Source organism: Hypanus sabinus, chromosome 10, assembly GCF_030144855.1.
Source record: "Hypanus sabinus isolate sHypSab1 chromosome 10, sHypSab1.hap1, whole genome shotgun sequence".
Classification (NCBI taxonomy): Eukaryota; Metazoa; Chordata; class Chondrichthyes; order Myliobatiformes; family Dasyatidae; genus Hypanus; species Hypanus sabinus.
This window is the reverse complement of record NC_082715.1, coordinates 117,581,120-117,597,898: the sequence shown is the minus strand read 5'-3', so window position 1 is coordinate 117,597,898 and position 16,779 is coordinate 117,581,120. Positions and strand designations below refer to the sequence as shown.

The window sequence follows — 16,779 nt, the reverse complement described above, 5'->3', positions numbered from 1 at the left end:
TTTGAATGCATCACCCTGCGATCTAGCAGTGTACTGAAAACCAGCACTTTCCAACTGGCTGGAATGCTCAGGGACATTTTGAACCTACCACTGCTGTAGTCAGAGGTTTCTACCTGCTTCAAAATACCAGTGTCCAAGAAAAGCAGTGTGAGCTACCTCAATAACTATCACTTGTAGCACTCATATCTACTGTGATGAAGTGCAACATGTACAATACTGTCTATACCCCATGATTGTGTGGCTAGGCACAGCTCAAACGGTATATATAAATCTGTTGATGGCACCATTGCTGTTGGGAGAATTTCAGACGGTGACCAGAGGTGTACAGGAATGAGACAGATTGCTGATTGCTTTTCGAACAACGACGTTGCACTCAATGTCAGTAAGACTGAAGATTATGGACTTCAGAAAGGAGAAGTCAGGATAACACACACCAATTCTCATTGAGGGATCAGCAGTGGAAAGGGTGAGCAGCTTCAAGTCACTGGTTATCAACATAGTGGGAGGATCTGTCTTGGATCCAACACATTGATGCAATCATGAAAAAAGCACTCCAGAAGCTCCACTCCATTAGGTGTTGAGGTGATTGGTAAGCCTTACTAATTTCTACAATGTACTTTGGAGAGTATCATGACCAGTTGCATCATCACCTGGTATGGAGGCTTCAATGTGCAGGATTGCAAGAGATTGCAGAGGATTCAAGGCTCAGCTAGCTCCACCACAGGCACAGCCCTACTCACCAATAAGGAAACCTTCAAGAGGTGGTGCCTCAAGAAGATAAATCCGTCATTAAAAATCCTCATAATCCAGGACATGCCCTCTTCTCATTACTACCATTAAAGAGGTACAAGAACCTGAAGACACACATTCAATGTTTTAGGAACCATATATTTATGATTGATCCATGAACATTACCTCTTTATTCCTCTTTTGCATTTTTGTTGTTGAAACTTATTAGTAATTTTTTACATCTTGCACTGGACTGTTCCTAGAAAACAACATATTTTGTAAAGTACAGCAGCGATGGTAAACCTGATTTCAAGCTAACAATTGATTCAAGTATTTGCTTCATTAGATCAAATAATTCAGTTTATCTGTTTAGCCCATTTACTTACTTGGCTTGGTTGTCTTGCTTGTTGACCCCATGCACAGTTGTTAACAGGGTATTGGTTTGGCTGCTGATGATAGTGCAAATCACCTTAATAATTCGATTGAGTGTTAGGTGTTTAGGCTATTGGTTAAGTCAGTTAATTAATTTCACCATTATGTTTGCTCAGTTAGTTAACTGGTTTTCATTAAAAGATAGAATCAGGTTGGCTGGTCTACTAGCATGACATTGTTAGGGGGTCCAGTGGTTCCCTTAATAGGGTTGCTGATTTGGGCATAGATGGTTAGCTCAGTTGGCAGGGTTGCATGAATTCTTCAATGTGGCCATCAACAGTTGTCACGGTTGACTGAGCTGATAATCCACTTTGACCATCCACCGTTAGCTCAGTCGTCATAAGTCAAATTGATAATATGGTTAATAGATCGTTAATAGATGGCACGGCCGTTAACGGTTGACTGAGTCTAGTCGGTGTGACTATTGGGCTGTTGCCCGGCAAACCCAACGATGCCGTCCCGAGCCGCACGCGGCGCAGAAGGGCTGGTGATGGCGTCATCGGAAGTGGCGGCGCGCGGTGGGCGGAACCGTTGCTCGGCTTGGCTCTTTAACTGGAGCCGGGAGGCAGCAGTGCCTGCTCAGCTGGTTTGGTTAGCGTAAAGAATTGTCCCTTTAAAAATAAAATTGTGCAGAATTTTCGTTTGCAATCTTTTTCCCTAGGGGAATTTTAACTCGGGGCAAATAAATACATAAGCTGCGAAGAGATTTATTTTCCCTTAAAAGTGTCAATCGCCATGTTCAGTTGGCTGGGGAGAAACGAGCGAGGAAAGAAGGATCCCGAGTTATTTCAAACGGTGACAGACGGCCTGAAGAAACTCTACAAAACCAAGCTGCTTCCCTTGGAGCAACATTACCGCTTCCATGAATTCCACTCGCCCTCGCTAGAGGATGCAGATTTTGATAACAAGCCTATGTTGTTGCTGGTCGGCCAGTATTCAACCGGCAAGACCACCTTCATCAGGTAACGCCGGGAGACACGGGAGCTGGGGGCGGGGGGACGGGGTGTTCGGCGTTGCAAGGTGTTGACGCTGTATCTGGGTATGGAAGGAAAAGGGGGGGAAATTCGCGGCAGGGGAGATTATACAGCAATTTATTTTCTAGCATAATCATCCTAGGTTAGTAATTTAGGTGTTACAGATCATTTTTAACGTGATGAGGATTAGGTTTTTGCCTCCATCTTTTCAGGCTGTGATTTGCAGGTTTTGGTTGGTAACATTTTGCTACCCTTCCCTCAGTCCTCTCAATGACTTTAAATTTACGTCGTGTAAGTATTCAGTGTGCTGTTTCTGCCTATTTACCACGCCTAGGGCTTGCGTAAGAATCCACCTTGAATTGGCTCTAACTGCTCTAGGTAAATTTAATAGGTCCAGTCTTATTGCAAATTGAGGTCTTGCAGAATCTGTGTAAAAATCGTGGAAATGTACAGAGTAACTAGCAACAGTGGATAATCTGGTAGCCTTTTCCAGGAAAATACATCTGATCCCATTCCTTTACACTCTTCCGAAAGTCTTCACTTCCAAACCGTTATCCGGTGTCTTTTGCTGATCACTTTGAAGATGCGTCGTTTGGCTTTGAGCCTCTTTTAATTGAGGCTTCTATTTGCTGTGTTTAAATATCCCAAGGTACATTTGGGTTTCTGTTTCTCCCTGTAGAATTGCATTGTCTAGTTTAGGCTGTCACCTTTCGTGTAAAAAGAAGGATCAACTTTTTTTTCTGTATTGAATTTCATCCAACTCTAGAGATTTGCATGTTCTTGAGATTCAGTAACCATAGTTGTGCACAGTGGACAAATTATGGCCCATTTACTCTCTTGTATAGTTTCATTATGATTTGCCTGCTCTTGTATTTTGTGGCCTCAGTTAATGACAACCATTATTTCTGCTTCACCACCTGAACTGTCAGTCCTTTACAGAACCTTACCACCTGTTGCATATTTATGTACTTAACGTTTTGCTGTTCTCTTGAACTGAAATTGATTGACTTTTTCAACCAACCTGATGCTCATCTTGTCAATTACTTACAGGCTTGCATCAAGTTAACCTCATTAGAACTACTCTGTGCCTAGGTTATAGGCTTTGATCCTATTGTCTCCTGTCCTAGATGAGTAACAATTTGGGCTCTTCAGCCTTTAGTTCCTGCCTTAACTACGAAAGATTTTTACCACCCAATAGACTATTAATCCACAAAATCCTTGGAGGAAAAGGCAGGGGTTAGGCTCTTGTAGGGCCATTTGCCAAACTTGGCTTGTAGTTCTTTGGGTCCAAGGATTGATTTGTTACATACTGAATATGATGGTGCAGGTACATCTTAAAGACTCCAGGGTTAGTGTTTGTTACTAATTTAGGATTTGGCAATCACACTTTCAGCATAGCAATGTAAAAATGTGCCCACAACAATGAGATAATCTGTAGCTGCTATAAATCCAAAGTAACACACACAAAATGCTAGAGGAACTCAGAAGGTCAGGCAGTTTCTCTTCCATAGTTGTTGCCTGGCTGAGTTCGTCCACCATAAAAATATGGTATGTTTTATCCTGCTTCAAAAGGCACAATGTTGAAAATTGAACACTGAAGTTTTGTTACCATGCCAATACAGGTTGAGTACCCCTTATCCGAAATGATTGGGGATGGAAGTATTTAGGATTTTAGGTTATTTTGTATTCTGGAATATATAATATCTTGGGATTGCCATCATTTCTGACACTGAATTTGCATGCTACTGGTAAGCAGTCTTTGTCTTGCACTTGTTCTTGCCTTGTTCATCACATGTAGTTCACAATAAAAAAATTATTACATACAATTAACATAATGTATTTTGGGTAGCAAAAGCAACACAGCATTGGGAGGATAATTGATTCAGCTGTTGAACAATAGCAGGCGTTTATTCTTCTATGTTGCTATATTTTTATTAAAAGGTTGCAGTACACTATTTGTAGTCTACAAGTTTTATGTAAAGTATAACAACACAGCATCGTTGACTTGTTCTGGTGCTAGATTTTTGTGATCAGTAGACTTTTTAAGATAAATAAATAATGCTGTGCCCTTAAATTTTTGCAGTCAGCCTGCTGAATATTCACAATTATCTTCAATTTTCAGTTTGTCATGATAGGTCTTTGCTCGTTTCATTACTGTTAATCCACAATGTTCACTCCAACACTGATACGTGATCAAGAGCTTAATTTTTTGTTTTATGCAGTGTTTTTTTTCATTAACTGCTGCTCATTACGCATGTGAGGTCACTTCTCAAAACTGTATGTGGTGCACTGAAACCTATACATTGCCTGGGAACCTTTCCAGTGACTTGTAAAATTTTCCCATTTGTGATATCATGTCAATGCTCCAAAAAGTCCCATTTTGGAGTTTACAGATTTTGGATAAGGGGTGCTCAACTTGTACAAGCAAAGTAAATTGGTTTGAAGTACAGATCAGCAAATCACTCAGTGTGGCAAGTAAATTTGGGCATTGTATGCCTTGCTGCTGCTTTTCAGCAAAACTGTAGGGATTATGATTGATGATTGATGAAAACCAAACAAATGGTGCTCATGTCAATCAAATGTCTGTATTGTATACTGCAAATTCTCCATTTTCTGATTCTGATTCAGATACCTTCTGGAACAAGACTTCCCTGGAATGAGAATTGGGCCTGAACCAACAACTGACTGTTTCATTGCTGTAATGAATGGGGATGTGGAAGGTGTGATTCCAGGAAATGCTTTGGTGGTGGATCCAAAAAAACCATTCCGGAAACTTAATGCTTTTGGCAATGCATTTTTGAACAGGTTTGTTAGTCTTAGACATGTTAAAGTTGGTATACAATGTGTATGGCAAGCCAAAAGGAAAACATTTAAAAGCTAACTACTTGTCTCTTTGGTATTTGGGTTCACTGGTAAGTACAGAATGAATAATATTCATCCAGTAATTAATAAATATTCCATTTACAATCCTACACTTTCTGTAAGGAGGTTGTACATTCTACATGTGACTGCATTGGTTTCCTCCAAATGCATGAGTTTCCTCCCACAGTCCAACGATGTACTAGTTGGGGTAGGTTACTGGTCATTGTAAATTGTCTCATGATTAGATTTGTGTTAAATCAGGAGTTCTGGGTGGCACAGCTCAAAGGGCCAGACGGGCCAGTTCCACGCTGTATCTCAAATTTTAAAAAACTTAAAACATGCAAAGTGGGGCACTCTTCAGCTGGTAATCCACAGATTGGATATCCAAGTCTGAATTGGTATTACAGGCTGAGTATTCTTATTGAAGTACACCCTTTGTTTCTAATTATAAGGATACCAATCAATATTCCTTGAGCAGATTTGCTGTTAATATTGGCAATTTTAATTAAATTTTACTTCCGATATTTAGAATTTGAATACTCGGCATTATTTCTCTTTCTGTATCTAAGTTGTCATCTTGTTTAAAATATATGTGGATTTAGTTTCAGCTCTTTAATCTGCAAGCAGATTAGATTTAACAGAAACCTTATTGATTTCTATAAGATGGTCGTTCATTTGACTTCCCTTGAAATTTTCAATCCTTAACCTGAATTTATAATTCCTATGTTATAAATGTATTAAATATCAAACAAATTTATTAGCTTAGTCTCAGAGAATCTCGCGATAAAATTTGTCTATCTATAACCTCCATACAGCTGTGTTAATGCATTATAGATGGTTCTGGAAAGACATTAAAAATTTAAGTAGGCTGTTTAAATGTTTGAGTAACAGTATGAAATTGGAGAACTGGAAAGAATAGAAAAGCAGTAATGGTACATAATTCGGTGATTTGTTGGATTGGGTTGAAGTCATGATGCATATTGATATTTGTGCTAGCCATTTTAAGATATTTTTGTGTGACTGCAGCATTTCCTGAAGAGACTTTTTATTTTCCTTTTGCCTTTTCAAAGATCAAAATAAATTTATTATTAAAGTTGATGCCACCATATAAAACTGTGAGATTAATTTTCTTGTGGGCATACACAGTAAATCTAAGAAACACAGTGAAAGACTGCACACAACAAATTGCAAGTACAAAAGAAATAATAATAAATAAACATAAATATTAAGAACATGAGATGAAGAGTCCTTTGAAGTGAATCCATAGGTTGTGGGAACAGTTCAATGATAGGGCAAGTGAATGTGGTGGTGTGGGACCTGAGACTCCTGCACAACCTTCCTGTTGGTAGCAGTGAGAAGAGAGCATGACCTGGGTGGTGGGTTCTTTGATGGATGTTGCCTTCCTGCAACAGCACTCAATGGTGAAGGTTTTACCTGTGATGGACTAGGCCATATCCATTACTTTATGTAGGCTTTTTCATTCAAGGGCATTGTTGTTTCAATAGGAAGCAGTAATGCATGCTGTCTATATACTCTCTGCCATATGTCTATAGAAGTTTGTTAGACCCCCATCTTTGCAAACTTATAAGTAGAGGTACTGTTGTGATTTTTTTTTTCTTCTTTCAAAATGGCACTTGAGTGCTGGATCCAGGACAGAGCTGAAATGATAACAGTAAGGAATTTAAACTTGCTGACCCCCTCTACCTACGATTCCCTGATGAGGGCTGGTTCATGGACCTCTAGTTTTCTCATCCTGTAGTCAATAATAAGCTGCTTGATTGTGGTGATATTGATTGAGATGTTTTTGCTGTATAACTTGGCAATTTTCAGTCTCCTCCCCCTTATGGTGATTAATCACCACATTCGATTCAGTGAACAGTGGTGTCATCACAAACTTAAGTAGGCCAAGCTCTAATCCCACAAGTCTTAAATGTAAAGTGAATAGAGTAGGGTCTAAGCAGACAGCCTTGAGGTGCATCTATGCTGATGGAGTTTGTGGAGGAGATGTCTGTGTCAGTGCAAACTGACTGTGGTCTGCACATAAGGAAATAGAGGATCCAATTGCACAAAGACTATTTGAGGTCAAGGTCTGGAAGCTTATTAGTTTGATGATATGATGATGCTGAGCTTTCGTCAATGAAGAGCATCCTGTTGTATGCATCTTCACTGTCCAAATGTTGCAAGATCAAGTGAAAAGCCAATGAAGTGGCATCTGCTGTGGACCTGTTGCAATGGTAGGCAAATTGGAGTGTTTCATCACAAGCCTCTCAAGATACTTCATCAGTGAATGTAAATGCTACTGGACTAAATCATTGAGGCAGGTTACCTTGTTCGTAGGCACTGTATAGTTGAAGTTTGCTTGAAGTTTTAAAAACTGTGTATTCTGCTCTTGGTAGTACTGTGGAATGAATTAACTTGCATTGCTTATGCAATGTGAATAACATTGCAGTACATTAGAAACTACTGAAGGTAATTTTTCATGTTTCTGGAAATTCTAGCATTTAAAGTGGTGTGATGAGTGTGGAGTGATGCATTTCCTTTTTCAACTTGGTTTAATGTATTTAGATTCACAAGTATTTTTGAATTGCTTATAGAAATTGAGACACAAGGCTGCAGATGCTGGAATGTGGAGCAACAAACAGGATATTGGGGGAAATGAGCACATCAGCCAGCATCTCTGAAGGGAAATGAACAGTTGATGTTTTGGCTTGAGACCTTTCATCCTGATTCATCTAGTCTACCTGAAGGGTATAGAGGTTTAAATTTGGAATATTTTTGGACTAAAGCTATTGGTCTAGAGATCTCTATTGTTAGCTTAATGATTTTGGTTTACCGTCTCTTCAAATGTCTCGGCTCATTGCCAGGCTTTGTCCAGATTCTCAAACACTTACCCCCTAACGATTTTCCCATTTACTTCTACATTTATTCCTCTGCCCATTCCAAAACTACCACCACACCAAACAATTCTCCCAAAGGAGCACCTCTGCCGATGGCAGAACATTAGAATCTAATAGTCCAGCCTAGGAAACTATTGCATTGAACTTATTGGCATGAGCTGTTTTCCTTGACCCAGTAGTACAGTTGTGTTTGTTAGCAGCCCCTGCTCTCCGGAAATCCTTTGCCAGAAACTCCCCCCTCAATTTGTTGGATGACTTTCAACTCTTCGTCGAGTTCAAGGTCTGATTTGGAGATGATTCTGGCAGATGTGTCATGGTTGGACACATTGATACTTCCTGTAAATGTTACTCATTGCTGACCTTGAAAGCCTCCATAATTGATAAAACAAGTTTATCCGAAGTTTACATTCCAAAGAGATGCTTTTAGATTCAAGAAAACCAGATTTCAATAGCAGTAAATTCCCATTTTTGAAAAAGCTTTAATTTTGCTCTTTACCAGTATTATGTATGTACTGTATTTCTGTAATTGGCTGTGTTGTTGATGTGCTGAATTATTACTTTTTGATCCTTGCTTTTAAACTAATGTACAGCATTATGACAAGTACGCTGTACATGTTTTAATGTTTCTTGCTATTTCTCCTTGGGTTGTTGTATCAGCATATAATGTACATGAATTTATTGAATTTGCATGGAAATGACTGTATTTGCTTTACTTCAACATTAATGAAATGTATGCTTGCTAAATAATGAGAATGCTAGGACTCTGAAACTGTAAGCTTCTATCTTTTCATGATTTCTTCTTCAAGCCTACAAAGCATACTCTAGTGAAGATTTTGCATAGAATTTTGCTTATTGACCTCAAGTGCAACGCAGTCATGACATCAAAAGCTGATTAGTTTTGCGCTGATAGATTAAATATGCATTAAAATTAGAAATTATTTATAATGTTTACTTTTATGTATGCTATATTTTCTTAGTCTTTGTGGATATGCCAGAGAATTAATTTACAGAAACTTGAATCTCTTCACTTAAAAGAATATGGGTTTGTTTAAAGAGAATATCAAAAATGGACATGAGTGTAGCTTGTACAGTATATCTGATTCATTCTCATGTTTGAAGCCTTTCTCATCTCATTCTCCCACATTACCTGATTCCCTTGTGCTCCAAAATTGCTTAACCCATCTAATTCTGGCTGTCCATTGAAAGGAAGCTGCCTCTTCTATCACTATCTTGTTGGCCCTTCTCAATCCTTGTGCTTGACTCTTGGGGTAATTTATTTTATTTTAAGTAAATTAAAATTCAAATAACAGAAATCTGGACTAGTTTCCTCGAAATGCTTAGGAGATCAGAACAGAATGGATCAGGCACATTGACTCTGAAATCCCCTATCTGCACCAAAAATCGAACAAATACAGAACAGGCACATTGACTCCCAAATTCCCCCTTGCACAAATTTTGTAGCCTGGGGAAAAATGCACATGCAGGACAACAAATACTTTTTTGGTTCTTAAATTCCTTTATTTGTTTTAGATGTTTTATTGCAGAAAGAGGGTATTAAAATAGAAATGACAAAATTAAATAAATAAAGTTCCTGCTATTACAATCTGAGTTTATCTTCAGACCACACTCTTGTTACATATACAATATGAAAATAATTAAAACATGTACAAAACCAATATGGTAGTGACAAATCTTAAAAAAAAACTACAAACAACATTAGAATCCCACCAATCCTGTACCTTGCCCACAACATTGAAAATATGAATAAATTCATCATCTCAACTAAGCGATATACTCATGTTTGGCATGCACGTGCTTAACTTCCAAACACATAGGCTAGACCTTGAAACGAGTTCTCCTCGCTCACGCCATGTGAACAGAGATTAACACATTTGCATTCGGTTATGAAACAATAAAGACAAATAAACAATATATTGCTTTCTAGTTGAGTTACTAAAAAGACTAACCTATTAGGGCAATTAAGGAGCTTCACAATCAAGCTATCTAGCGCTGATCAATTTACTGGTGAAAATCTTTCCTCGCCAAACCTGGGAAAAACATTCAAACGTTATCCTTTCTGGAACATGCAACTATTTATTCTACTTCACCAATGTGAAATGACATCACAGTTTTCTCTTAAAGGTATAGGCAGCTATTTTAGCATTACCAAGGTGAATGCATAAATGCACCTTATCAATTAAAAAAAAAAGATATTCGATGGTTATCTGGTTACACAAAAAATGAGCAAAACAGATCAGGCACATCAGCCCCCCCCATCTCTCTTCCAGCCCGAGAAATGATGGGGCAAAAAAACACAAATATAAAGTCTATAAGACTGGTCCACATCCAAAATGCAGCAAAAAACATGGATGGTTACTGTATATCTACAGAATCTTTGCATTCTCATTTATCTCACTTCACCTTGCTTAGTACAGTCAGAAAACTTAAATACATTGAGTTAGAATGAAGATAGGAGCTCAACTGTAATGAAGTTAGGCTCTGACCTGAAATTATAATTTCAGCTGTATTTCCAGCAATTTCATTCTATAATTCCAGCATATTTTCTTTGTCAATCGAGAAATTCAGTTGGATAAAATTTAATTCTTGTCCAGTCTTCATTAAATGTAAATGTAACTCAATGTGGCAGACCTCAGACTCAAATAGTAATTTCAAGAATTTGATATTGGACAAAAGAGCAAAGTGGCATTGGGACTATCTTCAAGGATAGGAATGTTGTACTACTAGGAATACTGTTCGTGGATGTGGATTTGGAGAATTCTGCAAGGACAGAATTGGTGGTATATCTCCTGCGCTTTGAGGCATCTAATTTTGTAGTCTGCTTTGAATGCAAACAGGAAGGCAGGATTCTTTACTGTCGTACAGTCCAAGAACATTGTGCCAAATTTAGAGTCACTTGTAATTGTTTTAATAGCTGAAAGCTATACTTATGAATTAGCATTTCAATGTCTTCCCTATGTTGTGGAATTATCCTGCAATCTGGAAAATGTTGTTTTTAATACTCTCTTCATAGCTGCATTTTTTTTTCTTGAAGATCTTGTTTGGTAAATGTTTAATGGATTCAGAATGTTTTCATGATTGAGTCAATGTTGAGTTGGATCCCTGCTTCCATGCCTGCACAACCATCTGTTTACTACAGTACTGGCTGAAGAGGATGACCTTGGTTTTGAATTGGTGACGTAGTTAAGAGGAGTTGAAGCAATTATTTGTCAAGTGATTCCTGATAGAGTTTTGAAGAGCGATTTCCCCCTCAAGCATCATTTTACAACAATGCAGATCAATACACTGCAAATACAAGAAATTCAGAAGTGCAGGAAATCTAAAGCAGCAAACACAATGCTGGAAGTAACACACTACCCACCTTTGCGTAGGCAGTGAGCAATGAGTTGTGCTAGTTGATTGTTTTTCTTTACAGCAGTCCAAAAAGATGCACAAAATGGCCTAATATGGTTTTGTTCCATTCTGTCCTTGATGCTTCAGCCTCTCTATCATAGTAACGATGCTAGTTGTTTCATATCGTATCTGGCACTCAATGTTCATATTGCTAAGCCACTAGAAATGGGATGGTTACTTTCCAGATCTCCCTCTCTCCTCAACTTGGAACTGATTCCTCAACCTACAGACTCTTTCAAGGACTCTACAACTTGTGGTATCAGAATTATTTTTAAACTTGCAGAATGTTTTTCTTTTGCACGTTGCATGTTAGTCATAATTTTTCATAAATTGTATTGTCTTTAAATGCTGCTAAGAAAAACTCAAGGTAGTATATAATGACATATGTACTTTGATAATTTTCTTTGATTTGGACAAATAACTTGGAATATTATTTATGCAATGCATCTTAAATTCTGAAATTTAGAATAGTTTCTGAATCAAATTGTCCCTGCAATAAACATTATAATTCTAGGCCTCCATCTACACTCAGTGGCCAGTTTATTACACTCGGGAGGAGAATCTGGTTTGGTCTGCTGCAGTAGGCCATACTTCAAGGTTTGATGTGTTGTGCATTCAAGATGATCTTCTGCACACCACTGTTATAACATATGGCTATGAGTTACTGTTGACTTCCCGTCCGTTTGAATCAGTCTGGCCTTTCCCCCAACCTCTTAAAAGCATTTTCGCTGACTACTGCTGCTTGCTGGATGTTTTCTGCATAATTCCCTAAACTCAAGGTTGTACAGAAAAATCTAAGAGATGAGTAGTGTCTGAGATATTGAAACCACCCTGTCTGGCATCTACAATTATTCCATCAAAGATGAGATTTGTTTCCCATTTGGATGTTTGGTCTGAGCAACAACTGAATCTCTTGACCATGTATGCATGATTTTCTGCATTGAATTGCTGTCATGTGATTAGCTGATTAGATATTTGCATTAATGAGCAGGTATACATAAAAGGGGGCTACTAAGTGAATTTGGCAAATCAACAATAAAGAAGGCATTCAATTATAAACTTTTATAAAACAAAGAATTAGGAAGTAAGATTTTTTCAGTTCTTTGATTTTTTTTTTAAAAGCTTGGTGTTCAGAAATTGTAATTCTAGCCTGGTTACTCATTCCAGGTCTAAACTAATGTATTCCAACAACTATTATATTTCTGTGTGCATAAATTTGAATTATTTGCTTGAAATTCATTGCTAATAAGAACTTGTTTTCTAGATTTATGTGTGCCCAGTTACCGAATCCTGTGCTTGAAAGCATTAGCATCATTGACACACCTGGAATTCTGTCAGGAGAAAAGCAACGCATCAGCCGAGGTAAGGTTTATGTGATCCAGGTTTTTTTTTCAAATTATAATTGCTGTGATAATAGGCCTCTGTCTGCTTGTTATAGGTTCTTTGTGTCAGACAAAATTTGTATATTCACTCAGATTCAACTGGTGTCATTAAGGAAAGCATTAAATAATTGTCAACAAATGTAGAGTTAAAAGACAGTGGAATTCTACTCTGTCAGCACTATGCAGCAATATGAGCTGCTGCTGCAACTTGTGTGGGGCAGAATTGTTGGTGTTGTTGACTTCATCCTGAAAGTTGCAATACTGGAAAAATTACTTTTAAGCAAATTATGTAGAATATCTTTGTGAATCAGTTTCTCTTGTGTAAATATTTGCAACATTAATAGGTGATGTATTTTTGCAGTTTGATTAAGTATGAGCTATGCACCAGTAATTGTAGGGCCTTGGAGTATTGATGCACAAGTTCACAGCTCCCTAAGTATGTAAGTACAGCAAGATAAGATAGTGAAGGCTTAAGGGATGCTGGCCTTTATTAACAGGTGCACTAGAGATAAGAGTTATAACTTGATAAAACATTGGTAGGCCTGTGTAATCCTGAAAAGACTAGTGAAGATGAAGTTTCCCAGAATTTGGCTGGGGTAGAATATTTCACTTAAGGAAAGACTGTAGCTTAGGTTTTTTTCCATGGAGTGGAGGAGGCTGAAGGGGAACTAGAGCAGCACATATAGGGTGGATAGTGAAAACCCTTTACCTATCCCCCCCATAAGTTTTCTAAAGATAGTGCACAGGAATAACTCATTAGCTTATTGTCATATACACCTAGGTACTGTGGAAAAACTGCTTTGCATGTCATCCATACAGATTATTTCATTACTTTGTAGCATAGGGGTGATGGAGGGAGTGAGGATGTGTGGGATCTTAATATTGGCTGCTTTTGAAGTAAGTAGATGTAGACATGGCCCCCAGAGGTGAATCTTTTTGTGATGTGCTGAGCTGTCCATGTTCTAATATTCCAGATATGCCTACTATGTGGGACCTTGTAAAATCAAAAAAATTCTTAACTCCGGATATGCAATTTACCAGGTACCAAGCCATGTGGACCATCCCTAATCAGTTCTTTGTACTCCAAATGCAAATCTTGTTGGAGTTCCTTCCAATAACTTCCCAGCACTGATACATGCTTTGATGCTCTGTAGTTCCCTGGCTCTGTTGTCCTAAATGAAGGAACAGCATTAGCTTCTATCAGGGAGGGGGTAAAGGAGCCTGAAGTTGCACATTCAACAATTCAGGAACAGCTTCTTCCCCTCTACCATCAGATTCTTGAACATTCATTCATTGAGCTCATGAACACTATCTTGCTACCTTTTTTGCATTAGTTATTTAACTTTAATATTTATAGTTTATTCAGTTTTCATTATTATGTAATATGCGCTGCTGCAAATAAAATTCATGATGTATACCGGTGATATTAAATCTGATTTTGAGCTATTCTAGTCTTCCAGTGCTAACAAAGATGCTAAAGTATTTGCTAAGGCTATAATGGTCACCTTTTACTTCACAATAGACAATAGGTGCAGAAGTAGACCATTCGGCCCTTTGAGCCTGCACCGCCATTCTGAGAGCATGGCTGATCATCTACTATCAATACCCGGTTCCTGTCTTGTCCCCATATCCCTTGATTCCCCTATCCATAAGATACCTATCTAGCTCCTTCTTGAAAGCATCCAGAGAATTGGCCTCCACTGCCTTCTGGGGCAGTGCATTCCACACCCCCACAACTCTCTGGGAGAAGTTTTTCCTTAACTCTGTCCTAAATGACCTACCCCTTATTCTTAAACCATGCCCTCACAATGTCCACAGAGAGATTATCAGGCCCTGAAAATTTATCCATCGCAGTTTCAAGATCATTAAATCATCTTTAATAGTGATATGCTTCAGAATGTCACTACTTCCTCCCCTAATCTCATTTCTTCCAAGTTTCTTAATTTAAGTGCAGATAAGTATTAATTTAAGACCTCACCCTTTTCCTGCAGTTTCACATGTAATTCACCACACTGATCGTTCTGGGGAAATTCTTGGTACCTTAATGCTCTTAACTTGTGGAATTTTAGTGTTCTCTTTTGTCTTGCCTATCAGCGATATTTAAGCTCCTTCTGTCCTCCTGATTTTCTCAAATACCTTAAAGTCAGTTGCATTCAGGTGGCATGTTTGAACCCAGCTGCCTATATCTCACATAATGCATCCTTCATTTCTTTAGAGCTTAATATCCCTTGACAGCCTTGTTTTTGTTTCTAACAAACATACTGGCTGTAAACTCTTCCCATCTCACTATTGGAAGCTTCCCCACATGACAGACCCACCACCCCCTGACCAAATTTTGATATTGTTGGGTGTGTGCTCTCATGCCATAACTAGCTCGGTATAAGTAGAATTATGGTCACTAGTCTTATTTCTTCCCTCTCTGACACATCAATCCAGCTTTGTTCCCTGAGAGGTTCAAGTGTAGCACCCTTTTCTAGTCAGGTCATCTACGAATTGCTTAAAGCTTTTTTAGATGCAGTTAACAAACTGCCCCATCTAGCCAATTAACACTAAAACAGCACAGGTCAATATTAGGAAGTTAAAATCACCTATTAGACTCAGTTATACAGCACAAAACAGGCCATTTAGCCCAACTGGTCCACACTGACCATGATTCTCATCCATGTGGTCCATACTGACACAGATTCCTGTCCAAGTAGTTCCTTATCAGAATTGGGTTTATTGTCACTGTCGTGGAATTTCTTTGGTGGCAGCAGTACAGTGCAAGACAAACTACTAAGGTCAGATTAAAATATAGTACTTAAGGGGAATAGTACCATTCAGAAATCTGATAGCGGAGGAGAAATTATTCCTAAACTATTGAGCATTGCAGGCCAGTGTGCCAAAAGCCATCCTCACCCTCTCTACTGTGAACTAATTTTAGGGAACCATGTACTTGTGCTCCTAGCTCCCTCTATTTTATACCCTGCCCTCCAAGTCCATATTGTTTACTGAAAGACCAACCCTGATTTAGCTTCCCAAACTACAATGACTTGCATTAACCCAGTTAAACTCAAATTGCCATTCCTTGGTCCACTTTCCCAGCTGATCATCGTCCCCCTAGTTTGTGATAACAATCTTCAATTACCTATTTTTTGTCATCTCCAAATATACTAACCGTCCCTGTATATTTCATCTAAATCTTTGATATAACTGACAAATGGCAATGAGCCACTGCAGCATTTGTATACCTGTCTCTGAGCTCCCTACATACTTGCTCTTAATTTTGCTGGATGTTTTGATATATATAGCTAAAAACCAAAGTGATGACCTTTTATTTCTAACTTTGCCCATGTGACTTTGAGATGTTTTTCTTGGGATAAGTACTATGATTTATTTTTCCCCTCTACTAATTAGTAGTGCAACTCCTCCCTTACCTTCACCTCTCGTGTTAGAAGCATTGAGATCATGAAATATTGAGCTGTCAGTCCTGCTCATCGCTCAGCTATTTCTGTAACGGATGTAATATCTGAATCCCTTGTGCTAATCCATGCTCTGACATCACTGCCTTGCTGTGAAGCTTGTTGCCATAAAGTAAATGCAATTTAACATATTAGAGCTCAAAGAGCAGTAGGACTATGCCAGACACTACAAGCCTGTTAACTCGGCCTCAATTGTAGGGACATTTTGGAGGGAAGGGGAAAGATGCAGAATTTATTTCTTGGAAAGATGGGGACTAAGTCAACATTTTTTGTTTGGTTTTGCAGGGACCCATTTAAGATTTTCACTAGGATGATTGAAGGAAATGTGATAGATGTGGATTTTGACAAAATCCTGGCCACCTTGTCAAATGCATTTCTAAAGTTGATGTGAATATCAAACTCAAATTAGTGAAGCACATTTCCTCTGTATAGTCCTTACTTGTTCTGTTACCTTACTCAGCTGCCTTGACTGTCTCCTATCCTTGCTTAAAAATGTGCTACTATGAACATTTTTCTTAAATGCTCTTTGATCTGATTATTCCCAACCTTTTCTTTAATAATTAGTACTAGTGCTGCCTACAAAAAGTGTGATTATAGTTCTGAGGACACAAAGTGGATGCTTTTTATTGCA

At 38.3% G+C, this 16,779-nt stretch overlaps 1 protein-coding gene across 3 annotated transcripts in view; it reads left to right on the top strand.

The window, feature by feature from the left end:
- The first annotated feature begins 1,744 nt into the window (after positions 1–1,744).
- Positions 1,745–16,779, top strand: part of LOC132401026 (EH domain-containing protein 3) — an 82,288-nt gene continuing 67,253 nt past the window's right edge. For all 3 annotated transcript variants that reach the window (XM_059982762.1, XM_059982761.1, XM_059982760.1), the window contains exons 1-3: positions 1,745–2,123; positions 4,764–4,940; positions 12,570–12,667. In XM_059982762.1, the coding sequence (XP_059838745.1) occupies positions 1,897–2,123; positions 4,764–4,940; positions 12,570–12,667 (502 nt within the window). In that variant the 5' untranslated portion in view covers positions 1,745–1,896. The remainder of the gene's footprint in view (positions 2,124–4,763; positions 4,941–12,569; positions 12,668–16,779) is intronic.